Source organism: Triturus cristatus, chromosome 6 (assembly GCF_964204655.1).
Source record: "Triturus cristatus chromosome 6, aTriCri1.1, whole genome shotgun sequence".
Taxonomy (NCBI): Eukaryota; Metazoa; Chordata; class Amphibia; order Caudata; family Salamandridae; genus Triturus; species Triturus cristatus.
The window spans coordinates 760,659,558-760,681,383 of NC_140589.1; the positions used below are offsets into that span (position 1 = coordinate 760,659,558).

Consider the following 21,826-nt stretch of genomic DNA (forward strand, 5'->3'; position numbering starts at 1 on the left):
ACTATCTTTTGATGTTCAATGCGGCAGTGCAACAATGCTGCCAAATTGTTGAGTTTTCTGGCCTCCACTTACAGCTCCGATTACTCTATGAAGGACATGCCTTTTACAGAGATGATCTCATACTATCGGGCATGTATTTAAAGGTTCTGAGCGCCATCCCAAAGTGGCATAATACTGCCCAATCATCCCAGATTTTGAGGTAGAATCTGAAGTCCTATATTTTTTGGGCCTCTCTCTTCAAAAGAGGTTCTGCCAGCTCGCAGTGATCAAAACTGGGGAGTAGTATCTCTTTTATGCCCTTCAAATCCGCACAGGACAATAGGACGCCTTTAAAGCTTGGTTAACACACACTGAAAAATTGAAAGCATAGAGTAGCAAGTTTAAAAATTACAGCTCTCTCTTCAATTTGCACAGTCTTTGTACAGTACAGATACTGGGTTGACCTCTATGAAGACACTCCATCCACGCTTCTCCTCCATACAAAACAGAGAATCACTCCTGAAGCCGCTCTCTCCCTTTTCTGCCAAACCAAATGGATAATATCAAGGAGAGGACTGTAGAGTAGCCTCCTACTGCTTCACCTGAAGCTGTAAATAGCTGAGACATTTTCCTTTGCTGAACTGGACAACTAACATTGACACTAACCCCTTTTGAAAATGTACATGTCGTTTCATGTTGCTTTTCAATATATATGCTCACGCTTGAAAAGGATCGGTTTCTTTGAGCGTAACACATTGGTGACAAAAATGAAGGAAACTATTTGCCAGTACACGTAGACACTTTTTACAAACTTGCATAGAGGTGCCTGTTCCCATTTACTTCACATTAGTAACGCCATTGTCTATAATGTGCCACTCTTGTGTTTTCCCTCAAAATGCTAAATGCAGTCATGATCTATAAAAAATATTGAACCCAGAGTTTTTGTAATTGTGTAAAATAAAAGGATCGTTGTAACTGTTTATATTTCATTGCATATCAACATCATGACCATGGAAACAAAACAGCTGTTTTACTAGGTAAAAGTGTAAGTATTTCGGGGGCGTGGCTTACCCAGCTAAGATGGTGGTCGCACCTTGAGTGTGCTCCTGGACCCCTCCTCCATCCGACTGGAATCCGCTAGTCCCTGGAGTCATCCAGCCTTTCATCATCTTGCTGACGCCCTGCTGCACCCCTGGCTGAAGTCCTGGCCCTTGGGGACCCGGTGATCCGGTGTTCTCATGCTTCTCGGCCTGCCGGACGCCCTTCTCCAATATGGCGGCCTCCTCGCATTGCTGCTGAGATCCTGCGGCCCTTGGACCGAGCTGTCGCGACACGCTTCTGGCCTTGCTGTGGGTGATTGGTGGTGACATCTGGGCTCCCCCGGTGTGGTACCTGCGGTGTCCTCACCCCCTGCCTGGCTGAGATCCCATTCCTGCGGCCGTTGCCGCCCGCCGGACTGCTCTGCCGTGCCCTGGGGCAGGAGCTGCTGCTTGCGGCGGCGGAGACTCCTGGAACTGCACCCTCGGCTCCCCCACGGCGCTGCCGTGGTGCCGGCTGTCATCCTCGGGCAGCAGGTATCCCGAGTCGGCAGTGTTGGAGGGCCGCCTGACATCCTCGGAGTCTCCCGACTGGAGGCCCGATTCTCGGCGGGCGCAGAGACCTGGTGGGGGGGGGGGGGGGGGAGGCTGTGACTGTTGTGGAAGCCCCCCCCCCCGCACACGCAGACCACCTGCTCTTGGGGTGCCCTGGGCCCTTGACACTGTAGGTTGGGTGTTGGCCCACTGTTCTCCTCGCCTGGCCTTATTTGCTGCGCCCGCCCGGCCCGACTGCCCCAGGAGCTGCCCTTGTGCCATTCCCTCGGGGTCCTTACGCCGCTCGTGAGGGGATAAGGCCTGCGGCACGTGGATCCGGCAGTACCCGGTGGACGGTCCATGCTCCCTGGGACGGAGCCCCCTGCAACCCCTGCCCTACTTCTCTGTGACTGTGGTGTGGAAAGGCCCCCCCCCCGCGCACACGGACCACCAGCCCTGAAGGTGATTTGGGCCCTGGACGCTGCGTATTGGGAGCTGGCCCGTTGTGTCTCCCTGCTTGTCTTGGTTGGCTGCGCCTGCCCGGCCTAACGGACTCCGGTGCCGCTCCTGTACTGCTTTCCCTTGGGGCCCCTATTTTGACTGTGTTGTGTGTGGCCATTGCTGCCCTGAAGGTGATTTGGGACCTGGACGCTGCAACTTGAGAGTTGGCTCACTGTATCTCCCTACCTACCATGGTTTGCTGCCCCTGCGCTGCACCGCCTAACAGTCCCCCGGTGCTGCCCCTGTGCCGCTCCCTTGGGGCCCCCACTGTGCCTGTATTGTGGGGGTCCCCACATGCATGGACCGCCCACTCTGAAGCTGACTTGGGTCCTAGCCCCCCTGTCTGCCCTCAAATGCTCCCCCTGCCTCTCTTGTGTCGCCTCTGCTTGGAGGGTACAGCCCGGGGGTGGACTCGGCCGCATGTAGCGAGCAGCTTGGGGCCCTGGAGGAAAACTGCCCCTGCCATCCCCCTGCTCCTGAACTGTGGCTCTCCTGGCACCCGGAGTGGCCTCTGACCCTGCTGCGAATTCTGGAGTCAGACCTCTCTACTGTTGCTTCGACGTGGGATTCCGCCGCTGGAGGCACAGTCGGCTGCGTGTACCATGCGCCGTTGGATCTCACTGGGGCCTCCAGGGACCTTGTCAGAAGCGTGACTGGTTCCCCTGTCCTGCTGGTTTGTGGCCATGGGTCGCACCCAAACCGCCTAACCCCGCCACCCAGACCAAAATGGATCGTTTCACCACCATGGACTCAGGGACGTCTGGTGGCGGTGTGGATAAGGATGCCTCACCTGCTGCAGACCCATCTACCATCCTTCAAGCTATCCATGCCTCACAGTCCTCCGTAGAGGGCAAGATCGCTGAGGTCCGGGTGGATGTCACTCTCCTCCGGAAGGACCTTCGGAACGCCATGGCTCGGATTAAAGAAACTGAATCCCGAATCTCCACCGTGGAAGACGAAATTCAGCAACTCAAGGGACAGCTCGCTCGCCTCCAATCCCACACCCAGGAGCTGCACCGGAGGGCAGAAGATGCTGAAAATAGGTCCTGTCGCAACAACCTCTGCCTGGTGGGATTTCCGGAGGGAGCGGAGCAGGGCCAGATGGCGAACTTTGTGGAGAGGTGGCTACGCACCTGGATCCCTGAAGGCTCCCTCTCTCCGTGGTTTACGATAGAGCGTGCGCACCGCTCCCTTGCTCCCAAGCCGCCCCCGGGGGCACCTCCCAGACCGGTTATGAGGATTCTCAATTTCAAGGCCCGCAAGCAGCAATGCCTCAAATACGACAATCATACCATCATGACTTTCCCTGATTACACTCGCGAGGTCCAGGGTCAGCGCCGTTCATTTGTGGAGGTCAAGCAGAAGCTCCGCGCTCTTAACATCCAGTACAGACTCCTCTTCCCGGCACGCCTACACATGGTGCATTCCCATAAGACCCTATTTTGTGACACCCCTGAGGAGGCCTGGACTTGGGCCACGGAGGAGTGCCTTCTACGAGTCAGTGCCCATAATTCATCACCCAGGAGTGCTGCTGGGGGAGGCGTCCGATAGGAACCCCCCGGTCCCTGACCTCAGCGCAACAACTCGTGAACATGCCATGGACATGCCCGCTCAGACTACCCGCTGAGACCCTCTCGACAGCCGACACCGCTCCCTGGGAACGACCTGGCCATGCGGCGGTATGGCTCCTCCGGCCACCTGGACTCTGGGGGTGCTTCGCCCTGCCCGTCTCTGCTGGACCTGCCTGATACGGACCTCATGTAGCCCGACGCTCCTCTCGGGCCCCGCCTGAACCCACCTCTGCCTGCCGGGCTTGGCTCCGCAGTCGGAGGCGGCACGCTAATTCTTCCATTCCCGACAGACTTGCCTATGCACATCCTGATATGAGGAGGGGTCCTCCATGTTTCCCCCATTCCCATGCATTATAGTTTGGCCTTTTGTTAATACCTCACTGACTGGGCGACAGATGCTTCCGTTCCTGAAGTATAGGGTGGGGTTGGGGAGGGGCGACCGCTGTCCCCTGATTTCATTGTTTGTCATTTTTTTTTTTTTTTTGCACGAACCTGTCTGCAGACCTGGGAAACGACTGGGCAGTGACCAGAATTGCACCCCCCGTTTATTACCCCTTGCATTTGAACTACTCTCGGCGCACACATGCCACCTTACACCATGACACCATACCCACTGGCTCTAGATGCAGTCCCGCTTCCACGATCTCTGCTGTGCTTGCCGGCAGCCCGGCCCCTTGCACGCCTTCCCCCTGCACAGTGATTCTAACGGAGGTTCGCGACTCCAGATACTGTCCTGGAATGTTAATGGCCTGTTAGACAAGGTTAAGCGCACAGCTGTCTTGCGATATGCCCAGCGTCAAGCCGCAGATCTACTTATGCTTTAAGAGACCCACTTGATGGGCAATCATTGCCCCTTCCTGGCGCGGCATGGCTATGGCGGAGTCTGGCACTCTGGATTTAGTAGGGGGTCGCGAGGAGTGGCTATTTTGGTGCGTCGCTCCCTTCCCCTGGTGGCACGCAAAGTGGCGCACGACCCTCAGGGATGCTTTATTCTCCTGGAGGGGACCCTTGGAGATCGCCCTCTTAATCTCCTGGCTGTCTATTCCCCTCCCACCCTGCTGGCCTCCAGACTCCAGAGACTCACCTCAGAGGTCGCTGCCCTACCCCTAGGAATAACCGTCATTGGGGGTGACTTCAATGCAGTCATGGACCCAGGCCTGGACACCGCTTCGCCCCCCTCCAGGACTGCCCAATCCGGCCTCCTCTCGACATGGGCCGCCACTGGGTCTCGGGGATGCCTAGAGACTTCGGTACCAGACAGAGCGACACTATACCCACACCTCAGCCTCTCACCACACGCACGCATAGACTACGTTTTCCTGCCAGCCCAGGACTGCCGGGCAATCCAAAAGATTGTTATCATTCCCAGGGGCTTGTCGGACCAGTCCCTGGTATTGCTGCAAATCGGCTCCCCTTCCCAGTCCTCGCGGCCGATCTGGCGACTCAACGCCTGGTTTCTCCAAGATGAAGAGTTTAAAGACCAAGTGGGTGCCGAGCTTCGCCTCTACTTCACCACTAATCACGGTTCGGTGTCCTCCTCTCGTACTCTTTGGGAGGCCGGGAAAACCACCATTCGGGGCTTTGCCAAAGGCCGACTCAAGCTCACCCGTACGATGCGTGATTCCCACCTCACATATTTGGAGGCGCAGGCCGCCCACCTTGACACTGCCCGCAGCAGATAGATCTGCTGCCCAGGACCGGAGGCTTGCGTTCCTGCGGGATGAAATCGGGCAAACCTCTCTGGAGGCCGCCAAATTACTTGGGCGGTCTTCTGTGGCCCGAGTATACGGTTAGGCAGATAAAAATGGGAAGCTCCTCCACCGCCTTGCTACTTACCCTATGGCCAATCGTATAATTCCAGAGGTAGCTGATCCACCGTGCCCCTTCTGCGGTGGCCGAATGTTTTGCCACTTACTATGCCTGCCTTTATTCGGCGCAGGCGCCTTTTCTTTCGCTCGGTGAGCTCCTCCGGCGGGAAGTTCCCCCTCCCACGTCTTAGTGAATCCGAGGCAGAGGCACTAGACCTCCCGATCACCCCCAAAGAGGTGTCCGATGTCATATCGCGCATGGCGGCTGGTAAGACGCCGGGACCGGATGGGTTCCCCCAATGACGCCGGGACCGGATGGGTTCCCCCAATAATTGTATGCGTCAAATCGAGACACCCTAGTCTCACCTCTGGTGGCGATGTATCACGTAGCGGTGGAATACAGCTCTTTTCGCCCAGAGACAGACCTGGCCACCATTGTAGTGATCGCTAAGTCTCAACCCCCCTCGAGCTGCTGCTCTGACTACCGTCCCATTTCTCTTATAAACACTGAGCTCAAGATCTTTGCCTCTGTTCTGGCCAACCGCATAAGACCGCACCTGGCTACCCTGGTTCATCCAGATCAATGCGGCTTCATGCCTCTCCGAGGGACTAGACACTGTCTTCGACTCCTTCATCTTGCCCTGGCGAACCGGCATTTGCTGTCCCCCCATTTGTCTCTCCTTCTGGTGGACTTTGAGAACGCGTTTGACTCGGTTGACTGGGGTTATTTAGTTGGAGCAGATGGGCTTCGGAATTCCTTTCCGCAACTTGGTGAGGATGCTGTATTATCGCCCCGGGCGCAGGTCCTTGTCAATTGGACTATCTCGTCCCTTCGCTATCAGACGAGGTACGCGGCAGGGATGCCCCCTCTCGCCGATCCTGTTTGCCTTAGAGATGGAGCACCTTGCCTGCCTTATTCGATCTGATCACTCCCTCACTGGCTGGCGGTGGCCTGGCTTTGTGGAGGATAAGATCGCGCTCTATGCAGACGATGTGCTGCTGTTCCTAGTGGACCCGGCCCAATCGGGGCCCCGATGCCTTCGGGCTCTGGGTCTCTTTGAGCGCACCTCCGGCCTCCGGTTAAACCCGGCCAAGTCTGTTTTGGTTCCCCTTCACTTGTCCCGGGAGTGCTTTGATTGGCAGTCGACGATCCCCCTTTGACGGCAGTCCTTCAAGTACTTGGGGATCTGGGTGGCCCTTCTTCCCGATCTTGCGTGGTCCCTCAACGTCACCCCTCTGGTTAAGCGGGTTCGCGCTGACCTCCTTAAGTGGCGTACTCTATCCCTAAACCCTCTGGGCAGGATAGCCCTATTTAAAATGATGATTTTACCTCGCTTTTTATATATGCTTCAAAATACGCATCTTTCTTTCGCTAGGTCCTGGTTCCGGGAGATGGACGGTTTGGCCACTAAGTTCTTATGGGGGCGAACGGAGGCCCAGGCTGGCCCTGGCCCAATGCCGGATCCCGCCCTTTGATGGTGGTCTTGGGATGACAAGCCTCTACCTCTATTACTTGGCGACCCGGCTTCCTACAGTACACGATTGGTTCAACGGCGGCTGGTCCGACCCGGCGTACCGCCTGGAACTGCACACCCTTGGCTTTGCCACTATCCAGGGGATGCTATACGGAGATGTTGTCCCCCAAGCTCTCCCTGATGTCACGCGAGGAGTGCTCCTGGCCTGGCGGGCCTTCCTGCGTCATACCCGCTGGTCTGGTAAGCTGACCCGGTATACCGCCTTGTGGTGCGGCACCCGGCTCCAGGAGTTCGCCTCACTTTCAGGATTCCGGCCCTGGGATCTTATTGGGATTTCCCTGCTAGGCGATGTTTGGAGCGGTACCCACTTACGCTCCTTCCAGGATTTGCAGGCCCGACACTCCCTTCACTCGTCTCAGTTTTTCCAATACTTGCAGCTGCGTCATGCCCCCCGCTCCTATATTTCAGACGGCACTGCACTCCCCGAGTATAGTCCCCCTGAGGCCCATGTCATGACTGGCGATCTGGGCCGGGGAGGGATCTCCCGTATTTACCGTTCACTCACCAACAACGCTCCCAACTCCCTCTCTCAACTCCGAGACAAGTGGGAGGGTTGGCTGGGGACTTTGGATGACGCTGACTGGAGGGACGCCCTGATGGCCCCTAAAATAAGTGCGGTCTCGGCGAGGCTGCGGCTAGTCCAAATATACTTCTTACATGCTGCCTATCTTACACCACTGCGTTTTCACTGTGCTGGGCTTCGACTCTATGCCCTCTGCCACCGCTGTTCCCACTCCCAGGATGATTTGTATCATATGGTGTGGCTTTGCCCTGTGATACAGGGGTACTGGGAGTCAGTAACGAGAGAGCTCTCGGAGGTCTTGGGCTGGGAGGTTCCCATCGACCCTACACATATTCTCCTGGGCATCACAGAGGGGCTGGACGGCACCAGGTCTGAGAAACTCTTCCTTAATGCAGCACTAGCGGTAGCTAAGAGGGACATTGCAGCTCACTGGCTGAATAATACCGCACCCACATTGGTGCGTTGGCGCAGGGGGATGGACTGGTGTGCCGCACAGGAGCGGCCTCTTTATGTGACCAGGGGTTGTTCTAAGCAGTTTCGCCGTATCTGGGGCAAGTGGGTCGGAGTGATAGAAGACTGATTTGGACTGATATGATCTCTAGTTTGGAAGTGGACTTGCTGATACTGGCTGTCTGTGCATCAAATCTTTTATATCAATTTGATGGGCTTGTATCTGGGTCTTGTTTTCTAAAGGGTATTTCTAAATGGTGCTGTGTTCTTTGTTGCAATCAAAAGTCAATAAAATTGGTTATAAAAAAATAAGTGTAAGTATTTCAATTAACTGCTACTGTTCGAAGAGCCAGGTCTTTAAGAGTCTTCTGAAGGTCAGAAGGTCTGCCGCAGGCGAATGGGGAGGGTGTTCCATGTCTTGGCGGCGAGGTGGGAGAATGATCTGCCGCTGGCGGTCACTCTTCGGATGCGGGGGACGGTGGCGAGGGCGCGGTCTGGGGAGCGGAGCTGGCGGGTGTAGAGGCTGAGTCAGCTGTTGAGGTACGTTAGACCGGTGTTGTGGAGTGCCTTGTGTGCGTGGGTGAGGAGTTTGAAGGTTATCCTCTTGTTGACAGGGAGCCAGTGCAGGTTTCTCAGGTTGGGTGTGATGTGGCTGCAGCGAGGGATGTTGAGGATCAGGCGTGCGGAGGCGTTCTGGATGCGTTGAAGTCATTTCAGGAGTTTGGCCGGCGTTCCTGCGTAGAGTGCGTTTCCGTAGTCCAGTCTACTGCTGACTAGGGCCTGGGTAACTGTCCTTCTTGTTTCGGTGGGGATCCACTTGAAGATCCTGCGAAGCATGCGGAGGGTGTTGAAGCAGGAGGAGGAGACGGCATTGACCTGCTTCGTCATGGAGAGGGTGGAGTCTAGGATGACCCCTAGGTTGCGTGCGTGGTCTGTGGGTGTTGGGGGTGTTCCTAGTGCAGTCGGCCACCAGGAGTCGTCCCAGGCCGAAGGGGTGGATCCGAGGATGAGGACATCCGTCTTGTCAGAGTTCAGTTTGTCGGCTGTTCCTCATCCAGTCGGGGACGGCCTTCATTTCTTCGTGGAGGTTGGTTTTGGCGGTGTGGGGGTCTTTGGTGAGGGAGAGGATCAGCTGGGTGTAGTCAGCGTAGAAGATGATGTTGAGGTCGTGCCGTCGTGTGATGTGGGCGAGTGGTGCAATGTAGACGTTGAACAACGTTGGGTTGAGGGATGAGCCTTGGGGTACGCCGCAGAGGATCTCGGTGGCTTCGGAGCGGAAGGGGGAGGCGGACGCTCTGTGTTCTGCCGAAGAGGAAGGAGGAGGTCCATTTCAGGGCCTTCTCCTGAATTCCGGCGTCGTAGAGGCGTGTTCGTAGTGTGCAGTGGCAGACCGTGTCAAAGGCGGCTGACAGGTCCAGGAGAATGAGCGCCACGGTTTCTCCGTTGTCTAGCAGGGTCCTGATGTCATCGGTGGCGGCGATGAGGGCAGTTTCGGTGCTGTGGTTGCTGCGGAACCCGGACTGGGATGGGTCCAGGATGCTGTTCTCCTCGAGGAAGCTGGTCAATTGTTTGTTGACGGCCTTTTCGATGATCTTCGCCGGGAACGGGAGCAGGGAGATGGGTCGGAAGTTCTCGAGGTCCTTGGGGTCTGCCTTGGGTTTCTTGAGTAAGGCGTTGATCTCTGCGTGATTCCAGCTCTCCGGGAAGGTCGCTGTCTCGAAGGAGATTTTTATGGTTTTCCGGAGATGAGGTGCGATGGTGCTGCTGGCTTTCTTGAAGATGTGGTATGGGCAGGGGTCTTCCGATCTTGATGATACACAGCATCCTATCCCGAAAAGCTTGGCTGTCCAAGTCTCTACCTCCTGTGTAAATCCTGGTGCATTCCCTGCTGCCTCACCGGATAGGGAATCTCACAGGTTGGACAGCTTAGGTAAGAAGATGTTTTCTTTTACCAGCCTGGCACTGCGGTCTGTGGACACCACATGCCTTCCATGCTGTTACTCACATGCTCTGTGGGATTTTGTAGCGCAGGTGCTGCGCATGGTACGGGAGGAGGCCTGGCCATACTCTCCCAGGCTGTTGCTGACGGGTCAGATGCAGCTAAGTTCACGATTAGATATGGACTAGTTACCACAGACTCACTAGAAAGAGCAGTTTCCTTGACGGTGGCCATAAGGTGCCACGCCTGGCTAAGAACAACTGGCTTTTTAGATCTCCAAGCATCGCTTATAAATACGCCCTTTGATGACTCCCGTCTCTTGGGGGACAAGGCGAATTCAGTGCTACAGCGCTTTAAGGACAGCACAGCTACGGCCAGGTCTTTGGGCGTTACCATGGCCCCTCGCAATTCCCAATCCACCTTTCGCTTTTTTAGTGGCCACAGAAGGGGCTTCCAGCCATCTCAATACCCTCCCACCCACTAAGCCTCCAAACCCTTATAGTTTGCCCTCTAACCATCATGGGCACCATGTGGGAGGCAGGATATGCCATCACCTGTCCCACTGGATGTCTACAACCACAGACCAATAGGGAAACTCCATCCCCTTTGTGACTACCCCTCCAACCATGCCACCTGCTTGCGACAGGTTGATGGAGAACCATCTTAACTTGCTTCGCCAGGAAGTAATGGCTCTCTTGGCTAAGGGAGCTATAGAGAGGGTGCCGATGCCAGAAGTAGGTTGTGGTTGCTATTCCTGCTACTTTCTGGTGCCCAAGAAGGATGGAGGCCTTCATCCTATCTTAGACCTGCTCCCTCTACATGTCTTACTCAAGAAGAAGTTCAAAATGCTCACACTCGCTCAAGTCTTTTCTGCCCTGGACCCAGGAGACTGGAGGGTGCGTTTGACTTGCAGGACACATATTTCCACATTCTTGTTTTGCATGCCCACAGGCATTCACTGTGGTTCACGGTGGGCCACGAGCACTTTCAGTTTGCCATGCTCCCTCTAGGCATTACTAGTGCCCCTCAGGTGTTCACCAAGGTTATGGCTGTGGCTGCAGCTCATCTGTGGAGATTAGAGGTGCCAGTCTTCCCCTTATCTTGATGACTGGCAGTTGAAGGCGGACTCACCCAAGGCTGGCGTCTGCCATCAACAGACTACGGCAGACCTCCTGCATTTGCTGGGGTTCACTATCAACATGCCAAAGTCACACCTGACTCCCTCTCAGGCTCAACTTTCATCTGAGCTGTTCTGGACAGAGTGCAGTTTCAGGCCTATCCTCCAGAATGGCGAGTCCAGGATATTCAGGCTATGATACTGATGTTTCAGCCACTAGCTTGGATTTCAGTGAGACTGACTCTGAGGCAGCTGGGCCTCGGGCCTCCTGCATCCTACTTGTGACTCTGCATACACAGGCTTTGCAGTGGGACCTAAAGTTCCAGTGGGTGCAGCATCAGGGGAATCTCTCCAACATGATCCAGAGCTTAGAGGTAACTGCGAAAGATCTGCAGTGGTGGTTAACGAACTGTGATTAGGTCAGCAGCATGCCCCTCTCCCTTCCCCAACCAAATCTCACAGTAGTGACAAATGCGCCAATCCTGGGATAGGGCAGCCATCTGAGAGAGGTGGATATTGGAGCCCTCTAGTGAAATATGGACTCCGCAAAAAAATTCTGGAGCTCTGGGCGATCTGGCTGGCATTAAAAGCCTTTCTACCCTCCATCAAGGGAAGACTAGAGAAGATGGTCACAGACAACCACACCACCATGTGGTACTGCAACAAACTGCATGGAGTCCCAAGTAGTTTGTCAAGAGGCCCTGCGTCTCTGGACATGGCTGGAACATCAGGACATATCCCTGGTGGTTCAAAACCTGGTGGGCTCTCTGAATGCCAGGGCAGACAAATTCAGCCACAGATGCCTAGCAGATCACAAATGACAGCTCCATCCGGAGGTGGTGCAAGTTCTCTTCCAGCAGTGGGGTAAGCCCTGGTTTGATCTGTTCGCCACCGTCAAGAATGCACAATGTCAGTTCTGCGTGCAGGAGTTTCCAAGGCGGCACTTGCTCAGAGATGCTTTTAGACTATAGTGGAGCTCAGAACTCCTGTACGCCTTTCTGCCCATACATCTCCTGCCCAGAGTTCTCAAGAAGACCAGGAACAATAGGGCCCAAGTCATTCTTGTGGTTCTGAACTGGGCTCAGAAAGTTTAGTATCCCGAGCTGTTGAGCATGGCTGTGGGTTCTTCGATCAGGCTGCTTCTTCAGGAGGATCCTCTGTCACAACAACAGGGGAGGGTTCTCCAACTAACCTGTTAACACTCCACCTTTATGCGTGGAGATTGAGCGGCAACAGTTGACAGCTTTCGACCTTCCACCCGAAGTCTGTAATGTTATCTTGGCAGCCAGGCGTCGCTCCACCAAAACAGTATATGCGTGCCATTGGGGCAAGTTTGCGGCACGGTGTGTAGAGAAACAGTTTGACCCTATTTCTGCCTCCTTTCTCAGGTCCTTCTTTTTATACTTTCCCTTGCCCTGCAGGACTCTGCTGTGGGTATCTTAAGGGGCTACCTTTCTTCTATCTAAGCCTTTCTGCAGTTTCCTGACCAGCTATCCCTCTTCAAATTCCCTATTGTACATAGGTTCTTGAAAGGTTTGCAACATATGTTTCCTACTTCACCATGCTACAGTGGGACCTTAACCTAGTCCTGCTGTGCCCTCTCATTGAGCCATTGCACAACTGTCCTCTCAGTCTCCTCTCCACCAAGACAGCCTTCTTGGTGGCAATAACATCTGCCAGGGTAGTCATTGAGCTGAAAGCTTTGTCATCCAAGCCTCCATACCTGAGCATGTTCCCTAGAGCTTCTTTCTGCCAAAAGTGGTTACTCCTTTTCATTTAGGTCAGTCCATCACATTGATTAATTGTTACGCTCCACCACATCCCTTAAAGGAAGAGTAGTGACTTCAGACTGGACCCAAAAAGAGTGTTTCCGTTCTACTTTGACTGCACAAAAGAGTTCTGGGTGCACGACCAACTCTTGGGGTATGTTTTACAGAAGGAAAAGACCGTGCGGGAGTCGACCATCTTCCGATGGATCGTGCTCTGCATTAACATTTGCAATGCATTGGGCAAGAAGCAACCCCCTGTGGGTTTGTGTGCTCATTGCACCAGAGCCAAGGCTACGACCACTGCGTTAGCATGTGGAGTTCCAGGCCTGGAAATCTGCCAGGCAGCCACACGGGCATCTCTGCACACATTTACCAAGCACCATTACCTGGACAGTCAGGTTTGTCGGAAAGGCACTTTGCCCGTTTGGTCCTGCAGAACATTTTAGTGTGAAACTGTTTCGCAGACACACCTCCAGGGAGGTATTGCTTTGATTATCTATTCTAAGGTAAGGCATCTGTGGCTAGAGGTCTCTATTAGATGAACCCGTTACTTACCTTCGGTAACGCCATATCTAGTAGGGATTCTATCTAACCGCAGATTTCTCACCGACCCACCCGTCCTTCCCACTCTGAGAACGGATTTCTAGCGACCAGCCTTTTCCCCTTTTAGGGCCACAGTTTCCACACCAGTGGTCAGTGTTCTTGGTGGCTCCGTGCTCCTGGCGTGGAAAGTCTGAAAAAAAAACTGGCGTCTGGCGCGCTGGGGTGGAGCCGATGTAGGCACCGCGCATGTCACTTCTGGCGCGGACGCCACGTGGAGCTGAACATAACCACCTACCAGCACTCAGGGATACTGCTCACGAAACATTTCTGGATCCAGTCTGATGCCTGGGGATAATTCTATGGTAAGGAATCTGCGGCTAGATAGTCTCTACCAAATAAGGCGTTACCAAAGGTAAGTAACTTGTTCTTTAGAAACTGTCTGAAAACATTCATTAAACCGTTTATCATGAAAAAAAGACTAGACTGTTTAATGGGTAACAGCTAAAAACTTGCTTCAACTACAAAGAAAGCACTCATAGCTTTGCCCAAAGGGCGAGCTCGCTGTACTAAACATGTGTGAAAGATAGATTAAGTCTCAAGCCTTTGGAGGGATTGGTATTTCAGGGACAGCCTCTGGTTAAGGGTCACACTACATAATCACCATTTCTTGCATCAGACGCACTGCCTATAGCACACAGTTTGACTGTCATAAAACTGAAACTACCCAGAGAACACTCTAAATAAGGAAATGAGATGAAGAAATAGACTATTGACTATCTGACACAAATCCTGAATTTGAGCGAATGTCAGTTGGTTTTATGCACGCTAAAGCTGCTTTGTTTTCTGAGCCCCTTGGGGGACACAAAGTAAATTGTGTACTAAAATAAAACAAAGACATAAGCACCTTTATTTATTTAGCATTCAATTTTGCAGATCTGCTTCCAGTATGAGAAAGAATCTTTAAGCAAATCTTCTACAATAAACCCTTTACTTCAGATGTCCCTAGTGCCTTCCTTTACTATTGCCCAGGGAAATCTGGTTCACAATGCTTTAATTTCAGAAACCAGCAATCTGTATTCTTCAGCCAACCTTCTCTGCTGAGACAGGGCTTTCAGGTTGACTTGTTTGTTCACAATCAGACTTGGAATTTCATGAGATGTAATGTTTTTGCAATATAAAGGCTGTGATTAGACCGTTGACTCCTGCAGGGATACTTTATTCTAGAAAGTCATACTTTTAACCTGGAAGTGATGATTGCCTAACCACGGTAGCCACACTTGTCTTCAAGGGCAGATTTTTATGTAAATGTGCGCCTCCTCCAGAAAACAGAACTGCTAGGCAGGCCCGTGATAAGGTCTTTAGGGTTTGGTTGAAATACATCTTGAAGGGGAACACCAAACCAAAAACAAAATTACTCCAGCGCACATGACCTCTTGCAGACTCTTCGATACATTGTCTGAGAGCTTGAAGGAAGAGTGAAACTTTAAAATCCCTAGCAAACTTACATACGCCGGTTTCTGTGTTCTTTTACTAGCCTTGACCATTGGGACAATGGTCCATGATTGCATAGTTGGCTAAGAGGTGGATAGTCATTTTGTTTTTAGGGGAGGGGTGGGGGGGGGGGGGTTGGTAAGTGTGGCTATTGGGTGTGCCTTTACCGAAGCAGTCAGTTTAAATGGCAATTACACCTTTTTATTCCTTGGTCTTATTTGCAGCGGTTGGCTCTGTACAGCTTAATAAAAAGGCCAAAAACATTTCCACCAGACATGGCGCAGGGATTTTGTTTCTCTTCGCATGGGCACGTTGAAAGGTGATGTAGATACTTGAGGGTTGGATAATAGACCTTCTAACAGTAAAACATGAAAGTAAAAAATAAAAAGACAATACACGTAGCACATTTCTGGTATCACTAGAATGTAGGTGGCTCTGAAAGTTGACGGGTGTCGCGGGGTCGGAGGTTCATACATGGTTTTCCTTTAAAAGGTGTATTTTAAGGGCAGTCCTGAACAGGCTGAGGAAGGGGACAGCTTGCAGCTTGTACAATTGAGCGCTAGGAGGGTAGGAAGCTTTAGGTTTGAAATCTGGATGTGGGGCATGGTGTATCAAGGCTGCAGGTGGCAAAGCGCATGTAGGTTTGAAACCGCAGAAGAGGAATGTATATATAAAAACGGCAGCAAAAAAAAAATGTAAAGACATGTTTCAGCACAGTTTGATATCCCAGTAGACAATGTTTCACTTTAGACCTGAAGGGCCTAAGCTCAAGTTATACAGTGATCATTTCAAATTACTCTTTTAATGGAACTTCTCTTGTGATTAGTGAGCTTACCTGGAATACAAACATGTGCCTTCCTGCAGGAACTGGTCCCACTAACACGGAGTCTAGTACTTGGTCATACTCCTCGCTTTCAGCAGAACCCACATATATTATTTTCCATTCCAAGTCTGCAGGGACAGAAAGTAAATGATTGTATTTTTTAGCGTTTAATGTCAAAGGGGGTGGAAGTGTTCTGTCAACACTATTGAACATTATACTAACTAAGTGCTCCAAAGCACGCGGTTCCAAGGTATGCACAGTAACATTGAAAGTGTGGATGTATTACGCTACCCATGATGTGAGAAGGTCATTATGATTTGACCCCCTTCTGACTCGTTCTGGTTTGAAGACATATGTTGGGATCAGGCTAGGGTGTCTTGGATTTTTCTGTTTGTTGGTTAGCAGTAACATACACGACACATGTGGGATGTCTCGACGTCTTCTCTTCTGCTATTTATGGAATGTGTTGAGCATGACCTGGCTTGGAACTAGTGTTGTATTTTTATTGAGGAAAATTAATAAAGAATTGTTACAAACAAAAGGTATGTACATAGGCGTTGAAAAAGGCCAAAGCCACTTCTACCTCAATATATGGAAGTATGTTGCTGTTGAACTGTAGCAAACTGAATCATTATGCACTTTGCGCATTGCCCGTTTTGTACCAAGGTGTGATGCAATACCTAAGTGACAATGCCATGTGGAGAGAGGTGCCTGATGTGAAATAAAGTGTCAAGCTAGTGTCTTCCATTTCTGATAATTGGCAAGGGTATTGGTAGACCCAGAGGCAGTCCAAGTGTAAGGTAGAGGATCGGAAGATTCAGTTTAGAGAATCCTACATAGTACTGGAACCATTGGGTTTGTGTGAATAGGTAATGTTGCACAGAATCACCTCATGGGTGGGCTATGGTACATTCTGAAAATCAAAGGTGTTGTTCCTTGGAAGCGCTTGGCTGATTCAAAATCTGGTAATTCTGTATATTAATAACATCATCATGCCAAAATCCTTTCAGAATTACTGCATACACTCGCACTGCCAGACAAGAGATGAATAAGTGTAGGATACCCGAATATGATAATATGAGTTCAAAACCACCCTCCTTGGCTTTCCCTGATTTGAAGTTGACAAAAAAGCAGTGCAGTCAAATTAGATTGTGATCTTTGTGGAAGGTAGAACAATCAAGAAGGAACACAAACCCTCACCCACCAGTGATGGTCCAACTAGTTGCTAACTAGAGTGTATTATTTCTCTAACCTGGATATGGAGGCAGGGTACCATCGAATGGAGCTGTGCCCACACTCCATGTATGTAACTACTTTTTTCCCCATTGTGTTTGCCTCCATAGTTTGAGGTTATCTTCTGCAGTGTAGGTCACTTAGGATTTGATTGGGAAACTACTTTCCTGCGCCTCTAATGTCATCAATATGAATGAGGATATCTTGTCGTATGAGGACAGATTACCTATCATATCAAAGAGTGAATACATTAAGTTGATGTTACACTTTTCTGGGCAAGTGTTCAGAAAATTAAGCCTATTTGCCAACCCAAATATCATGAGAGATGCTAAGAAAGATTGTAGCACCCATAAAAGCACTCACACAAAATGCTTAAGCTGATGAGGTCTCTTGATGTGGGGAATTTCTGTGGTGGTTTCATCTAAAATGTGGCAAATCCCTCCCAGTTTTTGCAGGTACTGTTAGATTACCATGCTAAGGCATTAGATTCCCTAACAAGAGGAAACACTCCAGTACCTGAAGAGGTGTTACAGGTTTACATAATCATGCTTAATTTTGGCCAAAGGCAGGCTAGAGAACTGGTGGTTGAAGGCATGGCCATGTGTGGTCCTGGTGCAAACATTTCTGGCTGGTCATGTGGTGTGGTTTAATTGCTGCCAGGTGTGGGTCCTGGAAGTGATAACTGAAAGGGGACGGGGTGGAGACTTAGCCAATAATTATATGTCAGTGTTGTGTTTCTAATGTACAATGTTTCACAATACATTTATTCACCTTAACCCTTTAACCGCGGCGTAAAATCCGGGCATTTCCGTGCGCAGGCGGGGCCGCGTCGGCCAACAGACGTGCGCAGCACTACGGAGGTAGTGCTCGTGATGGCTGTTGGCAGACTAACGCAGCGAACGGGTTGACAGCATACTATATGGTATATAGGGAAGTAAGAAAAAATCTAATTTAAATGCATGAAACTCTAAGGCACTCAAAACAACTTTGGGAAAAGGTTGTAGTGTTCTAGGTTTGTGTCGTACAGAAGGATGTCATCTATTATGGGTGGTAGTATCTCAGCAACATAAGCAGGGGTATTAGTGTTGTATCAGTGTCACATTTGTAGTCAAAGTGGCAATATACCATTGACTTACTGTTGGTTTTCTCGAAGCAGGCTTAGGTTTCAGTCATAGATGGGGTGCAAAGGTCAGGCAAATAAGAAAAGGTATGCAGTTATCTAGTCCATCCTGTTTCCTGTTCAGTGTCAATCCTGTTTTGATGATGCTTAAAACATGACTTTTGAGTTGGCTTTTATATTTGGTTAGACTGTCTTCCCATTGTTTCACCCAAATGTTTAACAAGTTCTGTAGAGCATTTGTGATATGGGCAAAAGTGAATAGTATCCCTCGCCTCTCTTTTTGGTAAGTCTTGTTTCTTCAAAAGGGGGTTTGGCCTTAGTTATATAGTTCCTACAATAGGGGAGCCACAATACATCCATGTTTATATCACTGTTTAAAAAATGTCAGTCTGGCTTTTTCTGAAACCAAACATCCCAGTGCCCTGTATGCATACCACCCAACAGAAGAAGTGTCCTGATTTTAGGTCTTAAAAATACTAGTCTCTATAAAATGTTACTTAAAGTATTTTAATGTAGACATGGAACCTCACCTTTTTCCCCAAATGCTGCTTTCTTCTTTGTGGTGCTGAGGGACACATCATGGTATAATCTTTTATGGCCTACATTAGAGTACTATAGCACCAAGAAGACTGGTATGAAGACAGTACAAACCGCACATTTAACTATTAACAGTCAATAAATTGTATTCATGATCCGGTAAATTCTCACTAGGAATTTTTAGGTTAGGTTTATTTATTTTTTTTTTAATCCCACATGGAGGAAGTTTATTATTCGTAGCACATGTTGGCCGTAGATATGCTTAGCATACGCCTGCCATGTCGTGTTGGGCTCAGACGTTTGCAACTTGTTTTGCTTCAAAGAAGTATTTCTAATCACGAGGTATAGGTGACTCCTATAGTCTGTATTGTACAAGGTCATCGGCTACATTGATTTTTTTCCTCCATTGAGTTTGAACATCTATCTCGGAACTCCAGGATTGAAGTTTCGACACGTTCCTGTGGCCTCCTTCAGCTGGTAACTTGTCGACCTTCAACGGATAATGCAGGAAAACAACAACTACTGGTCTTTTTTTTTACACCTTTCATTTCGCCTGCCCGGACTCGGTCCCGGGTTTCAACTTCAGCTTCCTACTTCGTCGCCATCTTCTTTCACTCTATGCACACAGAGTGATGGAAAAGACTGCCTTCAGCTTCTGCTCCAGGTGCCACTGCAAATACTCTAAGCAAGACCAACACCGGATCTGCAACCTCTACCGGTCTTCAGAACACGTGGAAACATTGTGTGAAGCCCGCTAGGCCTTTCGGTCAAAGAAAACTCTTTGTCAACGTAGAGAACGGCACTAAGTAACTTGAGCCGATGATGCACACGATATTTTCGGGGACCAACTGCAAAGCCTCCACACTGAGGAGGATGTCAAGGAGGCAAAACGCCAGGAGGCTCCAATGGATGCTCCCATCCTACTCATCAGCAGTGGAGATAGCTCAGAATTGGACAATGAGCCGGAAGACTCAATGGGGCACGTGAGTACATTAACAAAAGCCTCCCACACCCAAACAAAAACGCACACACTGGCTCACAGAACCCAACTACCTTTTTTACCCTGTGCTCCATCTCCTCCAACCCCCTCCTCCGCTTTCACTGATGCCATCTCCTCCAGTTTATCCAACAATATCATGGTCCTCCCCTCACGGTCACCCACATCATCATCCTTAGGAGAACATAGTCCAAGTCACCATATTGACCTTTATGATGCACCTTACTCCCCCAATCTACAACGTGACATTGGAATATTGATCAGCCATGGGACAGCTATGATGTTGACCCTCGGGGAGATCTATACCCCTCTAAACCCTCACCACCAGACAACACTACTACTTACCATGAGGTTCTTCACAGGGCTGCACAATACCATAAAGGTAGAAATATAAACCATCCAGAATGAGGACGATTTTCTTGTTGAACCCCTCTCCTAATCCCACTGCACTGGTCAGTTCTTGCCAATGTTGAAGGGCATGGTTAAACCCACAGCTGAAATCTTTAACCAACCCATAAAATCCAGGGTTATAACACCATGGGTTGACCAAAAGTACAAAGCCTCACTAACTGACTGCGTTAACATCAAAGGGCATGTCCTACCAGACTCACTGGTAGGGCATACAGCTAGGAAACAAGCCAACTCGCAGGGTACTGGTGATACCCCTCCCAATAATAAGAAGAGCAAAAAGTATGATGCAGTGGTTAAGTGTGTGGCAGCCCAAGCAGCCAGCCACCTTAGAATAGCGAACTCCATGGGCCTCCTATCTAGATATAACACGGCACAATGGGATGCAATGCATGATTTACTCCAGCATATCCCTGACCAGTAAAAGCAACGAGGGTCCGAACTAGTAGAAGAATGAAAAGTAATATCCAATGTCACAATTCAATGAGCATTAGATGCAGTAAGCACCCGCATTATTACAAGGCCCCATGCTTGGCTCAGTGTATCAGGTTTAAAACATGATGTGGAACAATATCTACTGAATCTACCATTTGATGGGGAACCCCTATTTGGCCCCCAAGTAGATGAATTGGTAGATAAAATACAAAAGGACACCAATACCTCAAAAACCATGGGTGCCCTTCAAACCTACCAACACAATAGTTCCTTTCAGAGTGGCCAATACAGAGGCGCATCCAAAATAGCCACCTCCACAGACACATCCACCCCTCAAAAGACACAAAGCCCCTATCACTTACAGTACACTAGAAGGTCATACTATAGATCACACTGCAGGGGTAACAAAGGCCGAGGTTGTGGACCCATTTCCAAAGGGACCACTTCCACTAAACGTTGACTCTCTTCGCCTCTCCCTCCGCAGTTAACACCAGTAGGGGGATGACTACAGGACTACCACAAATAATGGGAACATATTACATCAGATCAGTGGGTCCTATCAATAATAAAAGTTGGCTATTGTCTCTGACTTACTTCTCATCCTCCCAATATCCCACCTCGAACACAAACTGTCAACAGAACACCTCTCACTCTTATCTTACCAGAGAAGGTTCTAGCTCTGCATCAAAAGGGGGCCATACAGCCTGTCCTAATAAAATACCAGGGACAGGGGTGTACTCACTATACTTCCTCATTTCAAAGAAAGCTGAGAGCATGGCTTAGCGATACAGGTAAGCCTCTTTGCATTTTCAAAAAAATTAACTCAAAAGCGCAGTCGACAATCTGTGCTTTGTGCAAACTCCACGAGGAATTGCATAGTCCAACAACAGTCCCAATACATCACAACATCCACCTCCTAGCAGAATACCTACCAGGGGTGGACAACAACTTTGCAGAAATGCTCAGCCAAATGCAGCAGCAGGTACACATGCGGGAATTCAATTCAATACAATACTGCTCCACTCATATTTCCAGTGGTGGGGAACCCAGGAGATAGACCTCTTCACCTCACACCAGAAACACAAAATGCTAAAGCTTCGCCTCCAGGTTTCCTCACCCACAATCCAAAGGCAGTGGCTTTTGGATTAATTGGCCCGCGATATTTGCCTCCACTTTTCATCCTCTCCAATTCATTCCTTACTTGGTTCAGAAGCTCACGCTAACATTCCTCATACTAATTCTAATGCCCCATCATGGACTCGACAAGCATGGTTCATAACCCTACTACAACGATTGGTTGTAGCTCACGAGAAACTGCCTATATCTTCTAACACCCCAATCCCAAGCAGTAAAATCTAGCAATCTGGCTCCTGAAATCCTAGAATTCAGTTACCTCGATTTTCCACAAGAATGTATGACCATTCTAAAACAAGCAAGCACAGCAATCACATGAGCCTGTTTTGCAGCAACGTGGAA

General features: G+C 50.2%; 2 protein-coding genes across 3 annotated transcripts in view; one reads left to right on the forward strand and one right to left on the reverse strand.

Moving 5' to 3' along the window:
• MCM9 (minichromosome maintenance 9 homologous recombination repair factor) overlaps positions 1 to 21,826 on the forward strand; it is a 325,876-nt gene that overhangs the window by 159,679 nt on the left and 144,371 nt on the right. The gene's annotated exons all lie outside the window — the stretch shown is intronic.
• The window catches only part of ASF1A (anti-silencing function 1A histone chaperone), a 39,459-nt gene that overhangs the window by 7,150 nt on the left and 10,483 nt on the right, over positions 1 to 21,826 (reverse strand). Inside the window, exon 2 of the mRNA XM_085611284.1 lies at positions 15,633 to 15,748. Coding sequence (XP_085467410.1) covers positions 15,633 to 15,748 — 116 coding nt within the window. The remainder of the gene's footprint in view (positions 1 to 15,632; positions 15,749 to 21,826) is intronic.